At 43.6% G+C, this 27,692-nt stretch overlaps 1 protein-coding gene across 2 annotated transcripts; it reads left to right on the forward strand.

Moving 5' to 3' along the window:
- The first annotated feature begins 5,553 nt into the window (after positions 1-5,553).
- psda (pleckstrin and Sec7 domain containing a) lies at positions 5,554-27,143 on the forward strand. Of its 2 annotated transcripts, XM_064932269.1 has the most exons (13): positions 5,554-6,439; positions 9,407-9,598; positions 13,739-13,819; positions 13,933-14,045; positions 14,273-14,331; positions 14,573-14,662; positions 20,579-20,622; positions 23,078-23,256; positions 23,446-23,516; positions 23,609-23,766; positions 24,284-24,428; positions 24,724-24,867; positions 25,181-27,143. In XM_064932269.1, exons 1-13 carry the CDS (start codon positions 6,360-6,362, stop codon positions 25,631-25,633), a joined length of 1,809 nt encoding a protein of 602 aa, XP_064788341.1. In that variant the 5' UTR covers positions 5,554-6,359; the 3' UTR covers positions 25,634-27,143. The 2 variants fall into 2 exon arrangements, with proteins under 2 accessions (XP_064788341.1, XP_064788342.1); XM_064932270.1 differs by lacking the exons at positions 5,554-6,439; positions 9,407-9,598; positions 13,739-13,819; ... (1 more) ...; positions 14,273-14,331; positions 14,573-14,662 and adding an exon at positions 18,924-20,347.
- Positions 27,144-27,692: the final 549 nt, after the last annotated feature.

Here is a 27,692-nt window from a genome sequence, read left to right on the forward strand (position 1 = left end):
AATGTTAGCTGAGGCTGAGGCCCAGGCAGAGAGAGAGCGAGAACAGGAGGAGGTGGAAGTGGACTCTGCCTTTGGGAGTAATCGCAGCGTGCTGGCCACCTCAGCCTCTAGCGCCAGTACCATAGTCCACACTGACGGAGAGGTGGAGGAGCTAGAGGAGGAGATGGTGAGCTGGGCCAGTGTGAGGATGCAGGGGGATAAGAAGAGACAACATGCCACCCATGAGGATAATCAGACGTACAGTCTGCTGATGAAGGGGTGAGCCATCCACTGTTCAAACACACCATACCTTGAAAGCAAATATAGAGATGAGTTTAACACTTCATACCTACAGTACCTGTGCCTACCTCAAATCTAAACTAAAATGTATTCATTGAAACAATGTACAGATCTGTTGAACTTGTAGAAAAACAATGTGAAGGTGTATCCCATGTTAAGATGTACATGTTTTTTCCCCCTGTAGTCGTCCGTTGGACTACATATCAGATTCCCATTCAGCACTCAAGTCCCCCATCTCATTGACCAGCCCTCGCAGGACCTCTGCGGATGGCCTTGACTCCTTCAGCCACCACTTTGAGAGCATTGTGGAGTCTCACCGGGCTAAGGGCACCTCTTACAGCAGCCTGGATAGCGTTGACCTCTTGACCTCCAGCGGCCCGCACGTTTTCACCTTTGACCTTCCCACCCTCACCCCTGAGATCCAGAGCCAGATATGTGAGAGTGCGCGTCACATCACAGAGCTGAGTTTTGCCCCCCTGGCCCATCCAGAGCCTCCCAGAGTGTCTGTCCCTGTCCGGTCTGAGAACACCCTGGCCCCCACAGGAGACGGGCTCAGCAGCTACTCTGAGGATCCTACTTCAGGAGGGAAGTCCTGGTTGGAGAAAGTCTCAATGAAAACTAACTTAGACTTTCCTCTCATTCGGTGAGTGACAGACAAACAGTCCAGATGAAAGCGTGGACGTCAAGGTTTACTTAATTTAGACCGTTTTGTATCAGCAACTTTGCCGTGTCCGTGCAGGAGAAAGTGGTAACATGCACGCGCAAAGTCACAATCCCTTCACCAACCTCGAGATTGTTTCGCTGTGATATCTCTTGAGTGCATTTGTGTGTTTGGTGGCAACACCTACAGTGAGCTCCATTTTTGTTGTTTTGGCTCTGAACTCCAGGCCTTTGGATTTGAGGGGATACAATGACTGTCCGCTTTAATTTGAGGGTATTTTCATCCATATCAGCTGAACCGTTCAGTAACTACAGCGCTTTTTGTACATAGTCCCCCCCATCAAGTATATTGTAAAAATGCACTTATGTGTAGTAAAAACTTCAGTATTTGGTTCCATATTCATAACGTGCAACGACTACATCAAGCTTGTGACTCTACAAACGTGTTGGATGCATTTGCTGTTTGTTTTGGTTGTGTTTCAGATTATTTTTGTGCCCAATAGAAATGAATGGGAAGTAATGTATTCTGTCAATTTGGAGTCACTTTTATTGTAAATAAGTATAGAATATGTTTCTAAACACTTCTACATTTAATGTGGATGCTACCATGATTATCCATGATTATGGATAATCCTGGATGAATCGTGAATTATGATGACTGAGAAACCTCTCCCTGTTATTGTAATGGTGAGAGTTTAGCATGTCTTGGGGGTATGATATTTACCATTCATTTCTATTGGGCACAAAATAATCTGAAACGCAACCAAAACAGAGAGCAAAATGCATCCAGCAAAGTTGTAGAGTCAAAAGTGTGATTTTTCTAATGGTTCACCCGATCTGGATGAAAATACCCTCAAATTAAAGCCGACAGCCTGCGCTTTAACCTCATAGCCATTTCAAATCCAAAGTGCTGGAGTACAGAGCCAAAACAACATCAAACTTGGCGCTGTCCCAAAACTTTTGGAGCTCTCTGTATTTTGCTATATGAAGATCCTATTATAAGATATAGTATCCTATTATGCTGTTTCATAATGGTAAACCGCTTAATGCTGCTTCGGTTATACGTCTTTACTCCTAGATGACCTACAAAAGGACTGTCACTAAAATATCATGCCATGTGTTGTCCCTTGAATGGTTGTTCCCAATTATTTGGATTGCATTTGGAGTTTAGAGCCTATGATCTAAGCAGGTGTGACATATGGTTTGGTCTGGCATTTCCATTATTGACAGTCTGTTTTTGTATATAGCTGTTTTGATCAGCATCTGGCTGACCTGACCAAATGAATCACGTAGAGACGCGCCAGACTCTCCGAAGCTCGGAAGGCCTGATGTTAGAGTGCAAATAAGACTAAATTGCCTCCTCCTCACAGTCTGTCTTTAACTGTGCCATGCATTTCCCCATCACATTTAACCCCAGGGGAGTCTGAGCTGAGGTCCTCTGAGCAGGTCGTGAGTCCTAGGTGTCTCAATTCTCAAGAGTTCCAATTCCTATTATATTAGGATATCTCTCCGAAATATGTGTTTTCAAAGGACCCAACTAGGTGAAAAATCTGTCCGTGCCCTTGAGAAAGGCAGTTAACCCTAATTGCTTCTGTAAGTCACTCTGGATAGGAGTGTCTGCTAGATGATGAAAATGTAGTACATTATATGGTTAGGGTAGCCTAGTGGTTAGAGAGTTGGACTAGTAACCAAAAGGTTGCAAAGTTCAAATCCCCGAGCTGACAAGGTACAAATCTGTTGTTCTGCCCTTGAACAGGCAGTTAACCCACTGTTCCTAGGCCGTCATTGAAAATAAGAATTTGTTCTTAACTGACTTGCCTAGTTAAATAAAGGTAAAATATGGAACTCAACCGCAGAGATTTAGTTGTACCACTAGATGGGGCCAGAGAGCCATTGTTTCTTTTCATGAATGTTTATCCAGAAAGTATTTATTACCAGTACAGCACTGTCTGCTACATGGTATTGGATTGAGTGTGTTGTGGATTGATGTCCAGTGATTTGGGCTCAGCAGTATGATACCTCTGGTTAAGGTACACTATCGGTCAAAAGTTTGAACACACCTGCTCATTCAAGGTTTTTTAATTTTTTTTTTACTATTTTCTACATTGAAGAATAATAGTGAAGACATTAAAACTATGAAATAACACCCATGGAAGCATGTAGTAACCAAAAGTGTTAAACAAATCAAAATACATTTGAGATTATTCAAATAGCCACCCTTTGCCTTGATGACAGCTTTTTGCACTCTTGGCATTCTCTCAACCAGCTTCATGATGTCATCACCTGGAATGCATTTCAATTAACAGCTGTGCCTTCTTTAAAGTTAATTTGTGGAATTTCTTTCTTTAATGTGTTTGAGCCAATCAGTTGTAGTGTGACATGGTAGGGGTGGTATACAGAAGATATCCCTATTTGGTAAAAGACCAAGTCCATATTATGGCAAGAACAGCTCAAATAAGCAAAAAAAACGTCAGTCCATCATTACTTCAAGACATGAAGGTCAGTCAATACGGAACATTTCAAGAACTTTGAAAGTTTTCAAATGCAGTCGCAAAAACCATCAAGCGTTGTGATGAAACTGGCTCTCATGAGGACCGCCACAGGAATGGAAGACCCTGAGTTACCTCTTCTGCAGAGGATAAGTTCATTTAAGTTACCAGCCTCAGAAATTACTGCCCAAATAAATGCTTCAGAGTTCAAGTAACAGACACATCTCAACATCAACTGTTCAGAAGAGATTGTGAATCAGGCCTTTAGTGGTGGTTTCATTGCAGAAATCCAACCATAAAGGACGCCAATAATAATAAGAGACTTGCTTGGGCCAAGAAACACAAGCAATTGACATTTGGACTGGTGGAAATGTGTCCTTTGGTCTCTTGGAGATTTTTGGTTCCAACCACTGTCTTTGTGAGACGCTGTGTGGGTGAACAGATGATCTCCACATGTGTATTTCCCACCGTGAAGCATGGAGGAGGAGGTGTTATGGTGTAGGGGAGCTTTGCAGGTGACACTGTCTGAGATTTATTTAGAATTCAAGGTACGCTACAGCAGCATTTTGCAGCGATACCCCATCTGGTTTTGGCTTAGTCCCACTATCTTTTGTTTTTCGACAGGACAATAACCGAACACCCCTCCAGGCTATGTAAGGGCTATTTTACCAAGAAGGAGAGTGATGGAGTGCTGCATCAGATGACCTGGCCTCCACAATCCCCTGACCTTAACCAAATTGAGATAGTTTTGGAGGAGTTGGACTGCAGAGTGAAGGAAAAGCACCCAAGTGCTGGAAAAATCCTTCAAGACTGTTGGAAAAGCATTCCAAGTGAAGCTGGTTGAGAGAATGCCAAGCGTGTGCAAAGCTATCAAGGCAAAGGGTGGCTATTTGAAGAATCGCAAATATAACATGTTTTGATTTAACACTTTTTTTTTGGTTACTACATGATTTAATTTGTTATTTCATAGTTTTAATGTCTTCATTATTATTCTACAATGTAGTGGCTAATAAGCATGTTGGTGTTATTTTTATTGGAAGGTGTAGTATATCAGTCCCACCAACCCTGCTAAGAATGGAATTATTATAAACTTTGTTTACAGGACAAATTATATTAATAGGGGCCTGAGAATCCGAGTACCCGGGTCCTATTAGTGAATGTTAATTTAAGCATAAGTGTACATTATATAAAACATGTGTAGGCTTACTCATATCCAGTGTATTTTCCCATCTATTCAGTGAGTGAGCGTTTCCATGTGTTAGCGTTACTGGTTTCACTGAAAGTCAGTCAAACACCTTCTGCCATGCCACCTGGCTCCTTGGCTGCACCGCCTTTCACGTAAGGCAGCCAATCAGATATGTAGCTCAGCCAGACATACTGGGTAACCATGGCAGCTGCAGATTAACTTCCTGGACCATGTGATTTCAGGGTTTTAAAATAGAGAAGAGCCAGTTGAGTGTGAGGTTGAGCCCTCGTTTGGACCATTAAGTCACAGGAGGCTACAGTATTAACACAACTCCTTTTTCAAGTCCCACCATGAACTCCAAAGTCTTTTGATCAAACTACAAAAGGCACTTTTTAATTTGAATCGAAAGCTCATTTAAAGATGTGTCCAGTGTTACAAGTTGACTTTGAGAAAATCAAGTTCACTTCTGTTGGCTTTTGATCCACAAGACAACAAGAGACCCATTGTTATAGAGCCAGACTTGTTGGACTGAGTGGTCTGGAAGGAGTCTTATCTTAGGCCAGATTCTTTACTTAATGTGCCAGAAGCCATGTCAACAATGACTTTAAAATATGAATTAGTAAAACCATAATGTCTGTTCTTTGGTAGACATTAAATAGATTTATTAGTAAAGGAATAGATCTGGTATCGTCAGTCTGTATGATGTCATTGTATGCTACTTTGATTATCTTTCATTTCTGTTTGTTTGGCTTTACTGCAACACGGACACACTTGTCTTTTTACTGAAACTGTACTGGGATTTAAATCCGATGGGCTACATGTGTATTTGTTTAGAGCAATAGGAGCTGACAGATGTGAAATCAGAAAATAGGTTAGAAACATAGAAAGTGGGAGGGGAGGTAAGGGGAGACAAAGAGAGGAAGAGAAGAGAGAGGGGAAAGGAGGTAGGATTGCAGCCATGGCGAGAGGAAATGCATGCTTTCTCCAGCAGCGGAAAATAGCCCAGCTGATGAGCCATCCGCAGAGAGCGGCACACGATGGATACTGACTGAGAGACAAGGCAGTGAAAGACAGAGTGACCGAGTAACTTTGAGTTCAACAAAGATCCTGCCAAATTATTACCACATACTGTGTCCACACTGGCTTGGATACTTCAGATTGAGAGCTACAGGCAGAGACGGAAGAGGAAGCGAGACACCCCACTCTGTTTTTTTTCTGGTTCAATGAAATTCAATGTACTAAGGAGACCAGATCCAGCTGCTATTTCATTCACACCCAGTTAAGTAGACCGGAACTGACCTTAAAAAAACAACAAAAAAAACAATGGACTAAGCAAAGACAGTACAGTATGAAACTTTGTGGTGGTTTAGTTCACTCAGGCCACAGAGTTTCTATCTTCATTTATCCACCATCTTTGCTACAGGGAGCCAGAGAGGGAGGAACTGACCGAGCCAGCGAGAGAGTTAAAGAGAGACGGGACAGCAGGGGAGGACAGCAACAGGGTAACTGCAACAGATTAGGGCGCCAAATAAGGCAGAGCGAGTATCCAGACACCAAGGAGGGGAAATGGAAGATAACATATTGTGAAATGCACCATGAGGCTCTGCTAGGCTCAGGCTGGGAGCAGTGTCGGGCGTGTGGCTGGAGATTCCATGTGGTCAGTGGGATAGACTGTTGACTGGCAGGGTTACCTCACCGCAGAGTGCCGTTTTTGGGTGTGAAAGGGGCAGGGCTCTGGGGACAACATGGCACGCTATTTGCTCTGCTGGGGGGGCGGGGCTTTGGAAGACGGGTACCTGTATGCCCCCTATCCAGCCATCTACCGGTGAGTTCCCCACGGTACCATACCTACATCCGTCTGTCTGTCAGAGGTGTGTGGACCTCGACAGTGTTATGGACAGCAGAGGTTGACTATGTGTTTTTAACATTTAGTTACGAATGGTCTAATGTTATGAAGTCAATGTGAGCTGATTATCTGTGTTTCTGTGACTCCTAGCTGGCTGGACAGTGTTATACAGTGTCTGGTAAGAAATGGGTGATGTACATTACATTGATGTACAGGGTGAGCGTGACAGTGTGTGTTCCAAGGAGCTATGTGGCACTTCATGGTGTTATTGATGGCGTGATTAAACCTGTTGGCTCTGGTCCCCACGACAGAGGCTCACCTACAGTGATCAGCTCGCAGACTTGGCTTCACCTAGGAGGGGGGGTTCTTCAGTTACTATAATAACCTAGAACCAAAGAAGTTCTAGAATGTTACGTTGTTCATGGACCATGTGTTCTTTGTCCAATAATTTCAGCTATTTTGCCATTTCCTGACCTGAGACTCGTCAACTGAATCCGCAACATAGATTCCTGTTTATTGCCTCTGTATATAAACTGTAGCGCCTAGATTCTTGCTCTGTGTAGAATGCGAAATTGAATTCTTGATTAGGGTGTATATTTTTGGTTTATTTAGAAATGTGTTGAGTGAAACCCCTTGACGTGACTCATCTGATTTTTCCAGGGTGCTTTGGCTCTGAACTATCTGTACAGCAAGAGCTAAAACAGTTAATAATTCATAGCACAGATGGGAACTGGGATAAAAGCTCTAAGATATTTCCTAACAGGGGAAGCAATGTGATTCCTTCAAGTAGGCCTAATAACTTCCACAAACAACTTTGTGCCTGTTGGGGGGGAAATGTGTGTGTGTGTGTGTGTGTATGTTGTAACATGCGTGGAAGAATACTAACTTATTCAGTAGCCACATACACTCATCACTCCTGTTGCTGCTCTGTTCTATAGCATAGCCTGAGTCAAAGAGCAAATATATCAGAGAACATGTAACTCCCATTGTTCAGCTTACTTTGGTTACCTTTTAGATGTCATAGCTTCACCTGGAGCTTTGTCTGTCCGTCTTAGTTGGAGGGTTTCTTCTCAGTGGTGATATGTTGTCAGCCCTTGTCAACAAAGGCAAGACTGAGCACTGTGTGTGTGTGTGTGTGTGTGTGTGTGTGTGTGTGTGTGTGTTGCAGCACAACCAGTTTATGAGACTGCTGTTTTGGGGACATAAGATGTCGGTTTGCGATAGAGACCATGTGTATAACTTTACAACCAACTTTACATTTGACTGTAAAGTTAAGGACATAACCTGCCAATATAAAGGCTGGAGGTCTGGTTTTAAATGTTGAGACTTTTCTATAGAGCTCCATGGACGCTGTTGAATGAAATATCCACTGGCCACTCCTGCTAGCATCCCAAAAGAACAGTCTCCCTCACCACACCCTGGAAAATAAGTCTGGGAGTCTTTCTCTCTCCCTTTCTGTGGAGGAGTGGATCATAAACCCATTGTTTTAAGAATAAACAAACTCAGCCCCCTGTTACTTATCTCCCCACCCACCTCCTTTGTGGTGGACCATTCTGTCAGAGGGGGTGACCCAAAGGGCCGGTGGGATAAACCAAACACAACCAATAAACAGGGGTGTTCTATATCCTGAGATGGGTTGCTACCTTGCTGTGGAGGTCTGAAAGGAGTCATGCGTTTGAGGAGGAACTCACTTGGTTTAAAGCAAAGTGGACTACTAATCAATGGACCATGCTGTTAATTCGGTAGGGCAGATGACTTCATCTTATCTAGATGGGGATTCACCCACTGTAAATGCATGGGCATTTCTGCGACGAATGGCTGCAACTCTCTACCATGTTGTTGTAGGAAGGACTTGCTGACAGTTCCATTCAAGCTCTTAAATGAGCTCTGATTTTGTATTTTCTCAAATGTCTGCAGAGACACAAGTCTAACTTTAGTCAATTTGCTTTGTGACTATCGTGGGTGTAGTTTGTAGACGCAAATGGAAATGTTTAACAATTTTTGAAACTCTCTCTTTATAGAGTATTTCAAATTTGAAGAATGAATTGACATGGTGATTTATCCATTCCATACATGACTCATATCATTGCATACAGATTCTCCACTAGGGAAGAGCTTATTAGTTAAGCACTGTGCATGATCTTTATTCTAGAAATTCTCCAGCCCGTTTAACATTTCAGAAGTGCAATAGATGGATCATCCTTTGAGATACAACCAAAATAACTGACATTTTCTGTTAACTTTTTTTCTTTTTGTCGCTCCATTTGATTAATAACAGTATAGTAGGTCATAATCATTTGCAATCCACGCATGTTATGAGCTGCAGAAGAACATTCATGCACAGAACCCTTTTGATGATGTTCAAAAATGGAGAGAGACCTGTGGGACTGTTTAGATACTACTGTGAATAGACATGCTAATACTATACTATTAATAAGAGCCTGAAGCTGGAGGGGCTGGAAATAAACAAATCCAGCTGCGTGTTATGAGTGACAGCAACGCGGAGCAATGGAGAAAATCGACGGGTGTTTCCCTTGGAGACCATGGATTTAATACAGAGTTCATCTCGGTGTAGTGCATGTTGAAAGGCTTGTATGGTTATAGTACAGCTACATGCTTGGAATAGTGGTTCTGTTACAATTGGCTATATCCTGCCAAGTATGGAAGGGCTGTGTGCCCATTTCCCATGACAATAACCTTGGCACCTGCTAGTCAACTGATTTTATAAATATGGCACCTGCCAGTGCCAACCGTCTTCTTTACTATCTGCCAAGACAGTTTGGCACCGACAGTTTTATTATTATACATTTGGCAAAAGGTAATACAGAATTTGAGACAGACCCAAACCTGTCCCGTATAATCGATTGTTACCTAGCTACCGGTTTTATAATAGGGCTAGAACAGCCTCATGTGAGTCATCCCTCCTCTCCTCTTGTCATCTGTCAGGGAGAAGCCAGGCCACCGGGCTCCAGACCTGTTCCCACAGCAGGACGTGGGCGAGCACTTGGCCCTGGGCAGCAACGAGTCCCTGTCCAACGGCAACAAGGCTGACCTGCAGGCTGCCAAGCGCCTGGCCAAACGCCTGTTCAACCTGGATGGCTTCAGGAAGTCTGACGTGGCCAGGCACCTCAGCAAGAAGTGAGTTTACTGGAATACAACATTTTTTGTGTGTGTGCACGCGGTGGTGTGAAAATACTTTAAAATAACATTTAATTGGTCACAAATTTAGCAGATGTTATTGCGGGTGGAGCAAAATGCTTGTGTTTCTAGCTCTTAACAGGGCAGTAGTATCTAACAATACACACATCTAAAAGAATGGAATTAAGAAATATGTAACTATTAGGACAAATCAAATTTTATTTGTCACATACACATGGTTAGCAGATGTTAATGCGAGTGTAGCGAAATGCTTGTGCTTCTAGTTCCGACAATGCAGTAATAACCAACAAGTAATCTAACTAACAATTCCAAAACTACTGTCTTATACACAGTGTAAGGGGATAAAGAATATGTACATAGAGATATATGAATGAGTGATGATACAGAGCAGCATAGGCAAGATACAGTAGATGGTATCGAGTACAGTATATACATGAGATTAGTATGTAAACAAAGTGGCATAGTTAAAGTGGCTAGTGATACATGTATTACATAAGGATGCAGTAGATGATATAGAGTACAGTATATACGTATACATATGAGATGAATAATGTTGGGTATGTAAACATTATATTAGGTAGCATTGTTTAAAGTGGCTAGTGATATATTTTACATGTCCCATCAATTCCCATTATTAAAGTGGCTGGAGTTGAGTCAGTGTGTTGGCAGCAGCCACTCAATGTTAGTGGTGGCTGTTTAACAGTCTGATGGCCTTGAGATAGAAGCTGTTTTTCAGTCTCTCGGTCCCAGCTTTGATGCACCTGTACTGACCTCGCCTTCTGGATGATAGCAGGGTGAACAGGCAGTGGCTCGGGTGGTTGTTGTCCTTGATGATCTTTATGGCCTTCCTGTAACATCGGGTGGTGTCGGAGTGCTGCTGACTGAAATACAGTAGAATAGAAGTGGGGCTAAAAAGTATTTAGTCAGCCACCAATTGTGCAAGTTCTCCCACTTAAAAAGATGAGAGGCCTGTAATTTCATCATAGGTACACTTCAACTATGACAGACAAAATGAGAGAAAAAAATCCAGAAAATCACATTGTAGGATTTTTAATGAATTTATTTATAAATTATGGTGGAAAATAAGTATTTGGTCACCTACAAACAAGCAAAGCAAAGGGACCAGGACGACTGATCCATGTAAAGGAAAGAATGAATGGGGCCATGTATCGTGAGATTTTGAGTGAAAACCTCCTTCCATCAGCAAGGGCATTGAAGATGAAACGTGGCTGGGTCTTTCAGCATGACAATGATCCCAAACACACCGCCAGGGCAACGGAGTGGCTTCGTAAGAAGCATGGTCCTGGAGTGGCCCAGCCAGTCTCCAGATTAATACACTTTCAATATAACATGCATGAAAACAAGACTAACTATGCTAAATATTTTGTTGTGCAAGAGATTTTGTTGTTGGCAGACTGCATCGTAGCAGGATTCTGTTGCGACTCGGGGCCCTACTCTACAGACTGGTGCGCCATAACCAATCAGAGCTGCAGTAGGCCTGTAGGCAAATCACTCATTGACACAAATCCATATGGAATTCACTGTGAACTGGATTGCATGGAGCCTTGTGTGCACTTTTGTCTTATTCTCTGTAATAATGGAATTGGAATAATAATGCATTTTATTTTGTAAAGTGGTTTCTTGCATCAAACAAGATGACAAAATGTTTAGTCACCTCCTTGTCTGAAGGACAAGTGGATAAACAGGTTAATGTCAATGTAGGCCGACATTGAACACCACACATTGGCTGCTACTGTAGACTGAATTATAAAACAACTATTTCCATATTAAAATGTTATGTGATACATTTTCTCCATAGTTTTTTTTATGGTAGGCCACAGTAGCCTACTTGGCCGCTGTTAAACAGTAAATTAAAGCAGGTACAGTCTGTGTTCACAGTAAACGCGCGCCGGAAGTTACACAGAAGTTTCACAAGGTTCAAGTTTGCGCTCAGCAGACCTGAAATTTGCTCCGTGCTGAAAAATATTAGCAGGAACACTTGCTTGACATCAAAAAGTACTCGGTACATTTCGAATGCTTAGCAGGACAGAAAATTGGTCTAATTCACGCACTTATCAAGAGAACAACCCTGGTCATCCCTACTGCCTCTGATATGGCAGACTCACTAAACACACATGCGTCATTTGCAAATTGTTGGAGTGTCCCCCTGACTATCGATTAAATAAATAAAAACAAGAATTCTGCTGCCTGGTTTGCTTAGTATAAGGAATTAGAAATTTACTTTTGATACATAAGTATATTTAAAACCAAATACTTTTACTCAAGTAGTATTTTACTGGGTGACTTTCACTTGAGTAATTTTCTAATAAGGTATCTTTTATTTTTTTACTCAAGTATGACAATTGGGTACCTTTTCCACCATTGTGTGTGTGTGGTGCGTATTCTTGTGTGTTGCTTAATACAATATATACAGTTGAAGTCGGAAGTTTACATACACTGAGGTTGAAGTCATTAAAACTCGTTTTTCAACCACTCCACAAATTTCTTGTTAACAAACTATAGTTTTGTCAAGTCGGTTAGGACATCTACTTTGTTCATGACACAAGTCGTTTTTCCAACTATTGTTTACAGACAGATTATTTCACTTATTATTCACTGTATCACAATTCCAGTGGGTGAGAGGTTTACATACACTAAGTTAACTGAGCCTTTAAACAGCTTGGAAAATTCCAGAAAATGATGTCATGGCTTCAGAAGCTTCTGATAGGCTAATTTACATAATTTGAGTCAATTGGATGTGTATCTGTGGATGTATTTCAAGGCCTACCTTCAAACGCAGTGCCTCTTTGCTTGACATCATGTAAAAATCAAAAGAAACCAGCCAAGACCTCTTAAAAACATTGTAGACCTCCAAGTCTGGTTCATCCTTGTGACTAATTTCCAAACACCTGAAGGTACCATGTTTGTCTGTACAAACAATAGTACGCAAGTATAACATCATGGGACCATGCAGCTGTCATACCGCTCAAGAAGGAGACGCATTCTGTCTCCTAGAGATGAACGTACTTTGGTGAGAAAAGTGCAAATCAATCGCAGAACAATAGCAAAGGACCTTGTGAAGATGCTGGAGGAAACGGTACAAAAGTGTCTATATTCACAGTAAAACGAGTCCTATATCGACATAACCTTTTAAAGGCCACTCAGCACGGAAGAAGCCAATGCCTCAAAACTGCCATAAAAAAATCAGACAACGGTTTGCAACTGCACATGGGGACAAAGGGCGTACTTTTTGGAGAAATGTCCTCTGGTCTGATGAAACAAAAATGTAACTGTTTGGCCATAATGACCATCGTTATGTTTGGAGGAAAGGGGGAGGCTTGTAAGCCGAAGAACCCCATCCCAACCGTGAAGCACGGGGGTGGCAGCATCATGTTGTGGGGGTGCTTTGCTGCAGGAGGGACTGATGCACTTCACAAAATAGAGGATGGAAAAGGATGTGGATATATTGAAGCAACATCTCAAGACATCAGTCAGGAAGTTAAAGCTTGGTCGCAAATGGGTCTTCCAAATGGACAATGACCCCAAGCATACTTCCAAAGTATGCTTGGCAAAATGGCTTAAGGACAACAAAGTCAAGGTATTGGAGTGGCCATTACAAAGCCCTGACCTCAATCCCATAGAAAATGTGTGGGCAGAACTGAAATTGTGTGCGAGCAAGGAGGCCTACAAACCTGACTCAGTTACACACGCTCTGTCAGGAGGAATGGGCCAAAATTCACCCAACTTATTGTGGGAAGCTTGTGGAAGGCTACCTGAAATGTTTGACCCAAGTTAAAAAATTGAAAGGCAATGCTACCAAATACTAATTGAGTACATGTAAACTTCTGACCCACTGGGAATGTGATGAAAGAAATAAAAGCTATGATAAATAATTCTCTATTATTCTGACATTTCACATTAAAATTAAGTGGTGATCCTAACTGACCTAAGACAGGGATTTTTTTAGTAGGATTAAATGTCAGGAATTGTGAAGAACTGTGTTTAAATGTATTTGGCTAAGGTGTATGTGAACTTCCGACTTCAACTGTAGGTACAGTAAAATACTTTTGCTATCTTTGGTTTGACCGGTCTAATTGTCTGTATCTTGTCATTCTGCAGTAATGAGTTTAGTCGGATGGTGGCAGAGGAATATCTCAGTTACTTCAACTTCTCAGGCCTTACTATTGACCAGGCAATACGGTGAGATCTCTTTCAGTGGAAATGGTCAGAATATGTAGCATAATGTCCAAGTGATTTATTTATTTTTCTTTATTTGAATAGTGAACACTCACAATGCTATATGTCTTCCACAGAGCCTTCCTGAGGGAGTTTGCCCTCATGGGAGAGACACAAGAGAGGGAGCGAGTGCTGGCCCACTTCTCTAGGAGATATCTACAATGCAACCCAAATGCAATACCTTCTGAAGGTTAGACCGGTTGAATGTGTGCGCACGCACGTGTACATGTGTTTTTGTGTGTGTATATATGTGTACATATATGTCCACACACACATTATTTTGTTCAAGTTGTTACAGTTTTAAGGTTATTAAAGAACACATATTATCCATATACTGTGTGCCACTGTGGGGCACTCTTACGCTGATATTGCATTTGAACACACTGAAACATCTCTCGCTCTTTCTCCCTGTTCCAGACAGTGTCCACACTCTGACCTGTGCCCTGATGCTGCTCAATACAGACCTGCATGGCCACGTGAGTAACTGTGGGTGAGCCAGGGGCTAGAGAGCTGTGGAGGGAATGTTGGTAAAGAGTTGGTAGTTTTCTGGTTGAAAATATAGACCATTGCCTTGAGCAGGAAGACCACTGGGCCCTGGTTATAGCTTATAGATATGTAACCTATATGCTATAAAACATCAATACAGACCTAAAGTTTTCCTTCGAGGGGTCCTTAAGCAGACAGTGTGAGTAAAGGTGCTTATTTTTCCTTCCTCAGAATATTGGCAAAAAGATGTCCATTCTGCAGTTCATCAGCAACTTGGAAGGACTAAATGATGGAAAAGATTTTCCTAGAGAACTGCTCAAGGTCTGTTGAATTAGTTCAAATATACAGTAGAAACTAATATAGCTAGATGTGTGGAACCAGGCGCGCACGCGCACTTGCACGCGCACTTGCACGCGCACTTGCACGCGCACTTGCACGCGCACTTGCACGCGCACTTGCACGCGCACTTGCACGCGCACTTGCACGCGCACTTGCACGCGCACTTGCACGCGCACTTGCACGCGCACTTGCACGCGCACACGTGCACACACGCACGCACACACGCACGCACACGTGTGCACACACACGTGCGTACATACACACACACGTGCGTACACACACACACACGTGCGTACACACACGTGCGTACACACACGTGCGTACACACACACGTGCGTACACACACACGTGCGTGCACACAGTGGGATCCTTGGTTTAGCTGCAGGACCTCAATTTGACCACATGATCTCTTGATATCCATGATCTGGTTTCAGTCAGTCTTGAGAACTTTGTTTTTTCTCCCCCCCGATTGTTGGTTGACATCAGAGTAACTTACGCCACTGACTGGCAAACCTGCTCAGACGATATCGAGAGATGCATGTCCTGAAAGCTGTCAGAGACGTAATGTTTCTCACCCTCCAATGTGTTCTTTTACATGCGTGATCCAGCATTACGTAGTTTCTCCCTGTTGTAGTGGAAAGGGCTTTCTGTCTATTATAAAGGATTTGAATGGGATCTGTTGACCACCTCTGAGCTGTTGTTAACAGCACCATGTTGTGAAGATCAGAGAGAGCGAGTCAACATGTTCTACCTTCCACCCTCTCACTCTCTGCCTCGCTCCTGTGAGCAGCATCACCTCCTACTCCCTGGTTTTCATCTCCCTCCCTCCCTCCTTCCTGTGTTTTTCAGTTTCTCTTACTCATTCTGTTACAAATCATATCACCGCATGGCAGAACATTTTCCATCTGCCTGCTTCTGTTCTTCCCTCGTTTCTCCATTTCATGTATGAAGTATATATTTTTCTCTCTCCCTAATGGCTCCTTTGCTCTCTGTCTGTGATACGTGTTGTGTTCCTACCTTTCTGTTCCACCTACCTCTGTGGGAGCTCAACCCAGCTGCCCACAGAGATGACCAAGCTTTGTTACTCCTTAGAGTCTCTGTTAACTATTCATATCACAGCTGAGATATCACAATGATGAAATATTAGGGAAGGCTCAGCAATCCACCGTCTGTTTGTCTGTTCTATTGGTGCAGAGAGAGGAGGCTGCTACAGTACAGTAGTCAATGGGGCAGGGCTCATATGGTAAATTACTGGTGACGGGTGAGAGGGAGGACAGGCCTCTCAGTAAATGGGAATTCGGCTGTCACATGGTGCCGCCTGCTGTGATGAGCGTTTTGTCATGGCATTATCAGACAGGCGTTACAAATCACTCTGTCTTTCTCACTCGCTGCTTCCTCCCTTTCTGTCTCTCCTTTCTTCCATATTATTCTCCATATCCTATCTTTTCATAACCTTGTCAGTATTTTGTGTACAGTGTGAGTAATGTTAATGTGTCTGTTGGGTGGCGATTATGCAGGGTATGCTAATGCAGACAGTGTGGTGTATGAAAATATATTCACTCACCACTAAGTTGCTCTGGATAAGAGTGTCTGCTAAATGACTAAAATGTAAAAAAACGAAGTGTAGATTTCTACTTTTTTTTCTCTGGGTGTCAAGGGCATAGTTCTCTGTTGCTGTGGCGCATATTAACAGAACTCACTACAGTGGAGAGGTTCACTTTGCTTCCTACAATCAGCATGTCACACTGTTCAGTTAGTGTCATAGGAAACCTAAACAGTGAGTGTATTGACAAAATGAGTCTGTGTTCATTGAGCTCACTTTGTGAATAGAGATTCATTTTATTTCACCTTTATTTAACCAGGTAGGCCAGTTGAGAACATGTTCTCATTTACAACTGCGACCTGGCCAAGATTAAGCAAAGCAGTGCGACAAAAACAACAGACTTACACATGGAATAAACAAACGTACAGTCAATAACACAATAGAAAAATCTGTATACAGTGTGTGCAAATGAAGTAAGGCAATAAATAGGCCAATAGTGGCGAAGTAATTACAATTTAGCAATTTACACTGGAGTGATGTATGTGTAGATTGTGCAAGTAGTGGTGTGCCAAAGAGCAGAAAAACAAATATGGGGTTGAGGTAGGTAGTTGGATGGGCTATTTACAGATGGGCTGTGTACAGCTGCAGCAATCAGTAAGCTGCTCTGACAGCTGACGCTTAAAGTTAGTGAGGGCGATATAAGTCTCCAACTTCAGTGAATTTTGCAATTTGTTCCAGTCGTTGGCAGAAGAGAACTGGAAGGAAAGGTGGCCAAAGAAGGTGTTGGCTTTGGGGATGACCAGAGAAATATACCTGCTGGAGCATGTGCTACATGTGGGTGTTGCTATGGTGACCAGTGAGCTGAGAAAAGGCGGAGCTTTACCTAGAAGAGACTTAGATGACCTGGAGCCAGTGGATTTGGCAACGAATATGTAGCTAGGACCCGCCAACGGGAGTATACAGGTCGCAGTGGTGGGTACTATATGGGGCTTTGGTGACAAAGCGGATAGCACTGTGATAGACTACATCCAATTTGCTGAGTAGAGTGTTGGAGGCTATTTTGTAAATGACATTGCCCAAGTCAAGGATCGGTTGGATAGTCAGTTTTACAAAGGTATGTTTGGCAGCATGAGTGAAGGAGGCTTTCTAGATTTAACTTTGGAGATGCTTAATGTGAATCTGGAAGGAGAGTTTACAGTCTAACCAGACACCTAGGTATTTGTAGTTGTCCACATATTCTAAGTCAGAACCGTCCAGAGTAATGATGCTGGGCGGGCAGGTGCGGGCAGCGATCGGTTGAAGGGCATGCATTTCGTTTAACTAGCATTTTAAAAGCAGTTGGAGGCCACGGAAGGAGTGTTGTATGGCGTTGAAGCTCGTTTGGAGGTTTGTTTGCACAGTGTCCAAAGAAGGGCCAGATGTATACAGAATAGTGTCGTCTGTGTAGAGGTGGATCAAAGAATCACCCGCAGCAAGAGCGACATCGATATATACAGAGAAAAGAGTCGGCCCAAGAATTGAACCGGGTGGTACCCCCATAGACTGCCAGAGGTCCGGACAACAGGCCCTCCGATTTGACACACTGAACTGAGAAGTAGTTAGTGAATCAGGCGAGGCAGTCATTAGAGAAACCAAGGCTGTTGAGTCTGCCGATAAGAATACGGTGATTGACAGAGTCGAACGCCTTGGCCAGGTTGATGAAGACTGCTGCACAGTATAGTGGGTCAATCAATTTCATTTTAAAATATGTCCCGACCCAATAGTGGGAAACGGAATATCCACTTCAATGGGATAGATTGATCAGATACATTTTAGGGCAGTTTATTTAAAATGAATCTGCCCAATCCCAAAACAACCACTGCCCCTACCTTGTATGCAGTTATATAGATCTGAAAAGATTGGATCGGTATAAGCAGTATGGCAATGGCTCCACCTTACCCTCTAGGCTAGGTATCCTATGCAAAGCTTTAAAGGCAATTTGATGCAGAGCAATTTGACTCGGGCAAAAAACTGTGTACGGATAAAAAGTAAAGCCCTGTCAACATGATTTAGTCCTTTGTGTTTTTTAGCTCCCGTCATCCTCTAAGACCGCTTCCTCTTTTCATTTGGGGCTGGATGCAATAGCACCTCTGTATGCATGTCAACCCCCTACCATCCCAGTCGGCTGACCAGACTGAGAGATCTTTTTCTGACAGGCTACCTTCCAGAGGATTATTTTCCTCAGTGACCTGGAAATGTTACCTTTCAATCAGGAGTTCTGATTATTTTGGTGTGTGTGTGTGTGTGTGTTTTGCAAGGAGTTTCTGTTTAATGGTTTTACATTATGTTCTATACATTGCTCATCCCATAGGTGATCATTTTCTGTCCTTTTTGTATAGCCTATATTTCAGCCCACAAAATGGTAGCAGTATCTGGAAGGCAGATTTCTTCCAAAGACTATTAATTACTATAGTAGAAAGGCACCATTGTTTCATACTTGTCCCTGGACTGCACATTCCTTTCTTTTACAATGTTAGACTGGTGGAAATGGAGTGTGAAAAAGACCTGCATTTTAAGAAAACAGTGATATGGAGGCAAATGATTGACACTAAAAGGAGGGAGGGATCTGAACAGAAACATGGACCGGGATTTGCTGCTCAGCCGGCGAGAAATGCGCATAGAGAGAGAGAGAGAGAGAGAGAGCAAGCTCTCTGTCCTCATCATCCGCTTCCTTTTGTCACTGTGATTCAGTCTGTTTTTTCATCTGAAGCACGCAGGGAAATAGAACGACAGTTATTGAAAAGAGGGAGATGAAAGGAGTGTGAAGCACAGATGCAATTTTCTCTCCCGACTCTCATAAAGGGCTTTTCGGAGGGAAATAAGAGATTGACGCATACGAAGGAGAAATAAGTGGATGTGTGAGAACCATTTACAAGTTTGAAGACAAACCAGTAAAGAGGCGAGGATCCAGGAACAGAGAGAACAAAGAGAGAGAGGGGGGACCTGTTCAGTCCCTCATCAAGCCAAAAGCCTTTCATTTATTAGAGAGCAACAGGGTAGTCTGTCTCCAGCATCTGTAGCGTCAAGCCGTGGATACATGTTAGTTCCAATAGGATGTGCGGTGGCGTCAGTTTGAGGGTTCTCTTCGACAGCTTGCCTGTGAGTGAGTGGGTGGAGTCCTTTCCCTCCACCCGCTCTATCTGGTTTGGTGTGTGCTGGTAGTGTATGTATGTGTGGGTGAACTCCGTTGCTTGCTCATTGCTGTCTTATGGTTGCTATGATCGTCTAGTCGTCATTCGGCCTCGTTAACTGGGTTGTTGTTTACGTGTGTGTGTTTTTTTTTGTGACTCTCTTGAGTATCATTAGTTGTTACGGAGTGTATGGTGGAGCAGTATGCATGTATGTATGTATGTACCAGCTCTTGAATAGCATGTTGGGAACTGCTTGACATCCTTCCAAAAAGACTTCCACCTTCATAGACTTGACGCAGAATGGTGCCACAGCAAGTGGCAGTTGCACACCACTGTTTCTCCATACATGCATAATGAATGCATATGGATCCATTATGCAGGAACTGAAGTCCCTTCGGAGGGCTTGAGGCCCATGTTAACCTCCATCAGTGGTTTCCTCAAACGTCCAGTGAAGCGCAATTCGTCGGACCGCAACCCCTGTTGTCAGTCACCAGTGACAGTGACTGTCTGCCTCTCTGTCTGACACCTCTGAGAGTCACCTCTTTGTCATGCTCTCTTTTTTTTGACCTTTTAACTGAATCTCTACATTTCGGTGTTAAGCTTTGAAAGAGGCCATATACAGAATCTGTGGAGCCTTTGATCAACAGGAGAGATCCAGGATTATCTGGCTTTATCCATCCCTCCACCGTCTCTTCTCCTCTCGACTGCTCCTGTTGGTGCATTATCATGATTGGTGTAAACAGCATCCACTCTGATGGGCGGAATCGCTCCCGCTCTCTTTGCTCTGTGCGTGTTCGCCGGGACTTCCGAGTGATGGACCCTTTCCGCTACCCCCGCGCCCCTCGCTCTCGTTCCCTCAAACCCTTGTCCTTCCCTGACCTGCTGGGAAGGTCCCAGGATGGACAGAACCACCCACAGGCCCGCAAGAAAAAGGCACAGCTTGGAAAATGCAGGGTACATTTTGTGTGGTTTGCTTTGGTCGAAGCAGCAGGCTTGTGTTTCGATCAGTGTGACTAATATGATCAATGTGAACTGCTTCATTCAGGGCATCTAATGATTGTTGTCGCACAATTAGCAGGATGACCAAGGGTCCCTCCACACTCATTAGACATTTCACACACACACACACACACACACACGTTTTTCATATGTGTGATGTTTGTTATGTCTTGTCTTTTTCTCTAGGCCTTGTACAACTCCATTAGAAACGAGAAGCTCCAGTGGACCATGTAAGTGCTCTTTGCATAAGAAGGATGTGTTTGTTCTCATGAAAGTATGGGCATACAGTACCAGTCACACCGACTCAGTCCAGGGTTTTTATTTGGACTCTTTTCTACATTGAAGAATAATAATGAAGACATCAACACTATGAAATAACACATGGAATCATGTAGTAACCAAGAAAGCGTTAAACAAATCAAAATCTATTTTAGATGATTCCATGTGTGTTATTTCAAAGTTTTGATTTCTTCACTATTGAATGAGTCAGTGTCCAAACTTTTTTGACTGTTACTGTATACGCATGTCTGACTTTATTTGTGCACTTGCCTTATTCAATTAACTGCTGTTAAGGTTTCCTGAATTCATATCGTAGTTGGATTCATTTTCTCAATGTCACAAAATGTGTTGGATTGAAAAAGTCTCTCAGCGTATCATATGTTTTTTAAAATTGTAATTAGCCGCAAATCTACTTGAAATCAGTCTACAAGCAATTTCCCCCCCTACAGAATCAACGACCAACTGTGCCCCTGTAGCATTTGCCAGACTGTGTGCGCACCAAGGGTTGCTATTCTGGACCTAGTCTTTTGTGATGCCCTGAGCCCCTAATTTAAGACGGAAGCTCTCCAGATGTTGTTGCCATGGATACACGTCCCTACTTTCCTCTTTCGTATTTACAGGGTCAATGTCTGACTCTGATTCTAAAGTGCAAACACATACAGCACACACAGTTTTAGGGGTACAGTCAGCCTCTGAAGGAGAGCAGTGGGAGCAGCATCTTCTCTCACATTCCCTTTCACTCTGCACCACTCTGCTTTAATCTTCCCGGCCCCAACATCCCAACGCTCGCCATGTGCCTCCCTCTCTATCCTCGTTTTTCTGCCTGTAGCCTCCCCTCTCTCCCCTGACCTCTTTCCTGCTCTGTATTTCACTTTTGCCTCCCCCCTCCCTGTTTTCTCCCTCTGAACCTCTCTTCTCCACTACTTGCTCTTGTGGATTCAGAGAGGTCAGCAGTTACTTAGCAACAGATGAGAGCTGTGATGTACAGTATGTGCTGACTGGTCGGTTCACTGTTCAGAATATACCTACATGTATTAGCAGCTGTAACACAAGTGGTTCGTTTCTGTCTTTTAAAAAAAAAAGCTAAATTGATGCAATTTTGTAACACTTAAAATTTGACCTGCGGGTATAATTTATAACTTGTTTATAAGCATTTTATAAACCTTTGTCTAACAAAAAGGCCTATTGTGTTATCTTTATGCATTTAATATTGCAACTGGCTCAAATTGGCTGTCAAAAAAATCACGAGGTGATTATATAAGACGTTATGCTTATGACAAGTCTTACAATGCATTATAACTGCATCATAATGCATGATACCTGCAGGCTATGGTTTGGAGGAGGTATGGTGAAAGAAAAATGGATAGAGAGCGGAGGTGAGCGACAGAGTTTAAGACACCGATCCCCCATGGGTCCTGGGATGCGTCACACCGAAGAGTGTCCGACTGAACCGCATGCACATGCATGTGTGGTTTGTGTTCATGTTTCTGGTTTGTGTGTCCACAGATGTGTGTGGCTTCTGTGACCGTGGATGATTTCATCTTAAAGATCGACGCGTGTGTGCGTGCGCCTTTATGTACACATCCGAGTGTGTCTCGCAGAGAGACGGAGGAGGTGGACAGTACAGTCAGGACAGTGTGACGCAGCAGCACTCCCCCTCTGACTAACAGCAATTTCGAGCTCATACATTAATGAATGTTTATGGGAGCAGCTGCAAGGTTCCACTGGTGTACAGATCTGCATTCAGTCAGTGTCTTCAGTGGGCGGGGAGACACCATCCTCCCCAAATGTCAGTACTGTAGGATTCTCTCTTATAGCCTCGTCGAACACTCGGACCCCTCAGTTCACGGGAACAGGGCATCACAGTCAGTCAAAGAGATGCCAGGATACTGTTATCTAACAGACAGTGAGTCACTCACCACTCAGGATTGTTCCTCTTGCAGCACAACCATTTTTTTTTTTATGTAAGAAATGAATTATAGATATCTGAATGATAAGTGAGTGGATGAGATGTTCGACATAGCGTTCATGCTTGTCCAAGTGAGTTCTGTCAGTGTTCAGGAGCAGGGTTTTTGAGCAGGGTTTCAGTTGTTAGAAACTTGGTGAACCCTTCTCTGTGATTGGCCAGTAAGATGCAACCAAGCTGCTCGGCGGGAGCATCATGGGATGTGACCTCTCAGCGTGGGTGACAGACAGCCAGTGGCCCGGAAATCCAGAGGCTCTCACAAGCGTGGCATGCTGAGTGGATAAAGACATGGCCTTCTGACCTCCAACCTATTAGGACTGAGCGTTCATTAATTCCTACTGGATCTGAACTGGAGGACACGACCTCAAACAGTTTGAGACGAGCAGGTTTTGTTGATTAGGGACGTAACTTTTTGTGTTTGAATTGTGTCCTCTCCATAGCGACGAGGAGGAGTTGCGCAAGTCCTTTTCAGAGTTGGCCGATTTGCGCACCGACTCCGCCTCTCACACCATGAAGCGAATCGGCAGTGGTCTAGGCGTGGTTCAGAATCCTGACGCCCTGATCTATAAGAATGGTTTCCTGGTGCGGAAGGTCCACGCAGACTCTGACGGCAAAAGAAGTAGGTTCTCTTTACCCTCCCCTGTCACCATTCACCTGTTAACCATAATCTGTTCCACTTCACTGCTGATAAATCTGACCGTGTCAATCTAAACATTGCTGTACTATTTGTAAGTTTGATTAAAAATCACACTTGGGAGCAGCAAATACCGAGTGGATATTTTCTTTGTTTCCATTATCTGTTTTTCAGCCCCTCGAGGTAAGAGAGGGTGGAAGACGTTTTATGTCATGCTGAAGGGATTGGTCCTTTACCTGCAGAAGGTACACCAAACCACACCCCTCCCAACCATCCTTATATCCCAGTCTCTGATTGGACGTGTGCAATAGCATTCCGCTCTCTGATTGGTCCGTAGGGAGAGTACCGTCCAGATAAGCAGCTGTCTGAAGAGGATCTGAAGAACGCTGTGTCCATCCACCACTCTCTGGCCATGAGGGCAGCAGACTACAGCAAGAGGCCCAACGTGTTCTACCTGCGCACTGCAGACTGGCGAGTGTTCCTCTTCCAAGCACCGTGAGACTCCTCATCCTCCACCCACTCCTCATCCCTACCCTTCTCCACCCATTTCTTATCTCCATCAAGTCCACCTCTTTAACTACATTCTTAATCGTATGGAATTATCTGGCCCAATTTTGTGCTCTGTATTAGCCTTGGTCGTTACTCTTTCTGCCTTCTACAAGGTTGTTCTGTACTAAAGCTGTGCTAAGTGCCCCCAAAACAGTAGTGATTGAGTGTAGAGTGGGCATTGCCCCTCATACAGCCCCAGGCTCAGGTAGAGGATCATGATGCTTCTGTGTCCCTGGAGGACACCGTTGTCTATGATGTTCTAGATATACACTTTCAGTGTTGGGCTGAATTCCATTTCTATTTAGGAAGTTAATAAGACAAATCCGAATTGAAAATAAGTGTCACACTTCTTCAATTGATAACTGACCCTAAGCCTGTCTACATGTGTTCTGGGGCTGATCATTTGTGGCCTTTATTCTGATAGCCAATATCCAGATTTGAACTCTGTTGTCCTCCATCTCAGTAATGCAGAGCAGATGCAGTCGTGGATCACCCGTATCAACGTGGTCTCAGCCATGTTCTCAGCGCCACCCTTCCCTGCTGCCATCGGCTCCCAGAAGAAATTCAGCCGCCCGCTGCTGCCAGGCTCCAACACCAAACTGTCTCAGGTACACAGAGGCCTCCACTCACATCATGACCCTTTCTCTTTCTCTCTCTGTCCTTCCAAGTACTAGTTCCCAGACCAATCTCACTCATGCCATCCAGTATCTGTACTGTAGAGAGATCAACCCCCAAAATTGTAGGAACTTGTATACTTTTTGTGTGTGTTGTAAATAGCAGTTCTCTGTTTTTAACTAACTCGAATGCGTAAGTAGGCTTCTATGTTGATCAGAATTCTGTGTGAGTAACTGACTTTGGTGTAGCCTTATGTTCATGGTCCTCCTTTGCCTTGTGCACTGACAGGAGGAACAAGTGAAATCCCATGAGACGCGTTTCCGGACCATCTCCTCTGAGCTGATCGAGCTAACTGCTGTGATTCCAGACAAAAAGGCCAAAGTTCGTGATCTGGAAGAGCACAAGCAACGTGAGGAGTACCTGGAGTTTGAGGTGAGGGAGCGATTGATAGTTGTTGTCTGGTTAAATCGAGTGACAGGGATTGATAGTTGTCACAACTGAATAGTTGCAGCCAGAGCCATAGTCAAGCTGAGTTTGGCAGACTGAGTTTGTTTGATATTAAGAATTTTAATGGCTGCCAAATGTTTCAAGACAATTCCATTCCAGGTTCAGCCAGAATGGAAACTTGATTGCTTTTGCTTGGTGCCAGAATCCAGAACAGATTGCCAAACTTTACTGCCAAACAATGGCTCTGATCTCAGCAATGCCGAATCCTGTTTGACATCAAGTGTTCTCTCTGGCACAGAAAACTCGCTATGGGACGTACGCAATGCTACTGAGGTCTAAGATCCGGAGTGGGGAAGAGGATCTGTCTCTGTTCGAGTCACGCCTCTTTGACGATGGGGGTCTCCAGAGGGCCCACTCCAGCCCCACTCTGCGGGAGGAGCACAGCAGCAGCAGCCAGGCCAGCAGTACCAGGGAGGGGGAAGCAGCAGCAGCCAGGCCAGCAGTGCCAAGGGGGGGGCCAGCAGCAGTAGTTCCAGCACCAGGAGGAGCAGCAAGACCAAACGCTCTGAGCCCCAGAGACACAGCTACAGACAGGCTGTCAAACAGTGAGAGGGACACAAGAGGGTGTTGGGGTGGACAGGGTGGTTTAAACGATTGGACTATCCGTGATGATCGATACACAAGGACCACTGGTGTGCCCGGTCTCCATGACTGGAAAATGGTGGGGAGGAGAAAGATAATGAGGGGATAGACCTGTTGCATGCTTCTATCCCGAGAAACCACAGACACTGGATGCACCAGGGCTAATTATACAGTACAGTGGATACTCAGTCTCCCATTTTACTATACAAATGACTAACTTCTGCGTGGTCCTACATTACTGGTAATATCCACATTTCATTTTATTTGATTATGCTTTTGGACCAAATTTTTGTTGACAGAGATCGGAATATTACGTTAAATCAGTCATTAGAGCTGGGGTTTTTAAGAGGTGTAGGTTGTTTTCCCTCCACTAAGGTTCAGTATCGATCCATTCCATCTACTGTATGTCATTACCGCCCAGCCCACCTCTCTGTGACCGAGACAGAGCTGCATCAGCTGATCCAACTGTTCCCATGGAGACTAAACGGACCCCGTGCCCATGTCAGGACCCCTACCGACCAGAGTGCCAGGACCTCAACCCACCCACAATGCATTTGGAGGAAACTGGAAGAAACACTGTATTCTTCATGAGACATGATCAATTGGAACGAATATAGAAGGTTACTGGACATCATTTTACAATGCTGCATGCACATACTAGTTTTGTTTTCAAAGTCTTTGCTATGATTTTGTTATTCTAAGGACTTTTCTGGTGACAAACTGCACTGATCCAGAACCAGGCCCGGTTTGAGTAACTGTGTAGCTCTGCTGGGTCTAATGATTTCTAAAGACCTTTTACACACATCAGCTATGGCACCGAGGGATTTGTCATACTAATGGGTTGATGAAGTAGATTGATCACACAGGCTGGCTATCTGTCCGTTTAATTAACTTTTGAAGAGAACTGCATGCATATCAGGAGCTTGATGACTCCGTCTTTGAGGACATGCTTCACTATATCAAAAGACAATCGTTTTTTTTAAAATTCTTACGTTATTCACGTGGTGTTTTGCATTTGTACAACTGAAAATGAAACATGACAGAGCTTAGTTTACAGTACATCTCAGTTGTATGTCAAACACTCGTTTGAAAGTGTCTACAGGAAGAACGTCAGATCATTTTCAAATGTTGGTAGAATGATTTAAATTCAGTATTATGAATTGTAATGAGGCACTTTCTACCACACCCAATATATTGTATAAAAGAATGTAACATGTGTAAAACTATATGGAATGTTACGGCGTGGCATAGCCATTTTCTTCTCAGGCTGGCAGTGTTGTCTGTAAACTGGTGCAGTAATGCCACCAAAGGGGGCAGTTCAAATGGGAAACGTTGGTCCTAGGTGGTAAGATTGACTTGACTGTATAATACAGGGTTTATCTGGGTGTCATGGACTCAGAGGCTGCATTTACACGGGCAGCCCAATTCTGATCTTTTCCCACCAATCACATCTTTTGACCAATCACCACAGATCTGATCTGATTGACCAAAAGACCAATTCAAAAATAATATAGATCTGCTTAAATGCAGCCAGAGTGAAGTCTTACTGCTTTACTTTCCCACGTGTTAAAATATGACCACGGTGAAATAGATTCCATGGGCGGAGGTTCCCAACAGTATGAGATTGTGTTATGTTGTGAGGTTATTCTGTCTAATTCAACATGGCGGAGATGGTTCTGTGATGAGTACCTTTGCCTGAAGACATTTGCGTTTTGAACTGTTACCTAGGCTTTAGCTCAGCGGGTTCAAACCAGCAACATTGGCTGTCATTGTAATTCTATGGGGACCATGACAGGGTGAGGCATGATGTGTTCAGTCATGCAGAATGCCACAATCACTTTTTGGGTGTGTCTTGCTCCCACTGTGAATACGTGAGGGACAATAAATCAACAGTAGACCTAAACTAAAGTAGCGTCAAGGACCTTTGAGTAGGGCTTTAATGTGATCGAACACAGGGGTTATCACACCCTCTGCACTTTGGGTTAGGGACTAGTGTTGACGTCTATCTTTTTTTTTTTCTTACCAGTTAACTTGGTCTTGTTGAGTATTTGTCACTGTCAAACGTAGACTGCTATTTCTGTACATGTTTCTACTGGACTCACTTCCCATAGAGACGCTAAAACGTGCAACTTATTTCTATACATTTTTCTTGATTAACTCTACATATT

This window comes from Oncorhynchus masou, chromosome 23, assembly GCF_036934945.1.
Source record: "Oncorhynchus masou masou isolate Uvic2021 chromosome 23, UVic_Omas_1.1, whole genome shotgun sequence".
Taxonomy (NCBI): domain Eukaryota; kingdom Metazoa; phylum Chordata; class Actinopteri; order Salmoniformes; family Salmonidae; genus Oncorhynchus; species Oncorhynchus masou.

Coding starts and splice junctions, on each gene's coding strand:
- psda (XM_064932269.1), top strand. CDS start 6,360: ATGGCACGCTATTTGCTCTGCTGGGGGGGCGGGGCTTTGGAAGACGGG. Junction 14,046..14,272: donor AAATGCAATACCTTCTGAAG/GTTAGACCGGTT, acceptor TCCCTGTTCCAG/ACAGTGTCCACACTCTGACC. Junction 14,663..20,578: donor TTCCTAGAGAACTGCTCAAG/GTCTGTTGAATT, acceptor CTTTTTCTCTAG/GCCTTGTACAACTCCATTAG.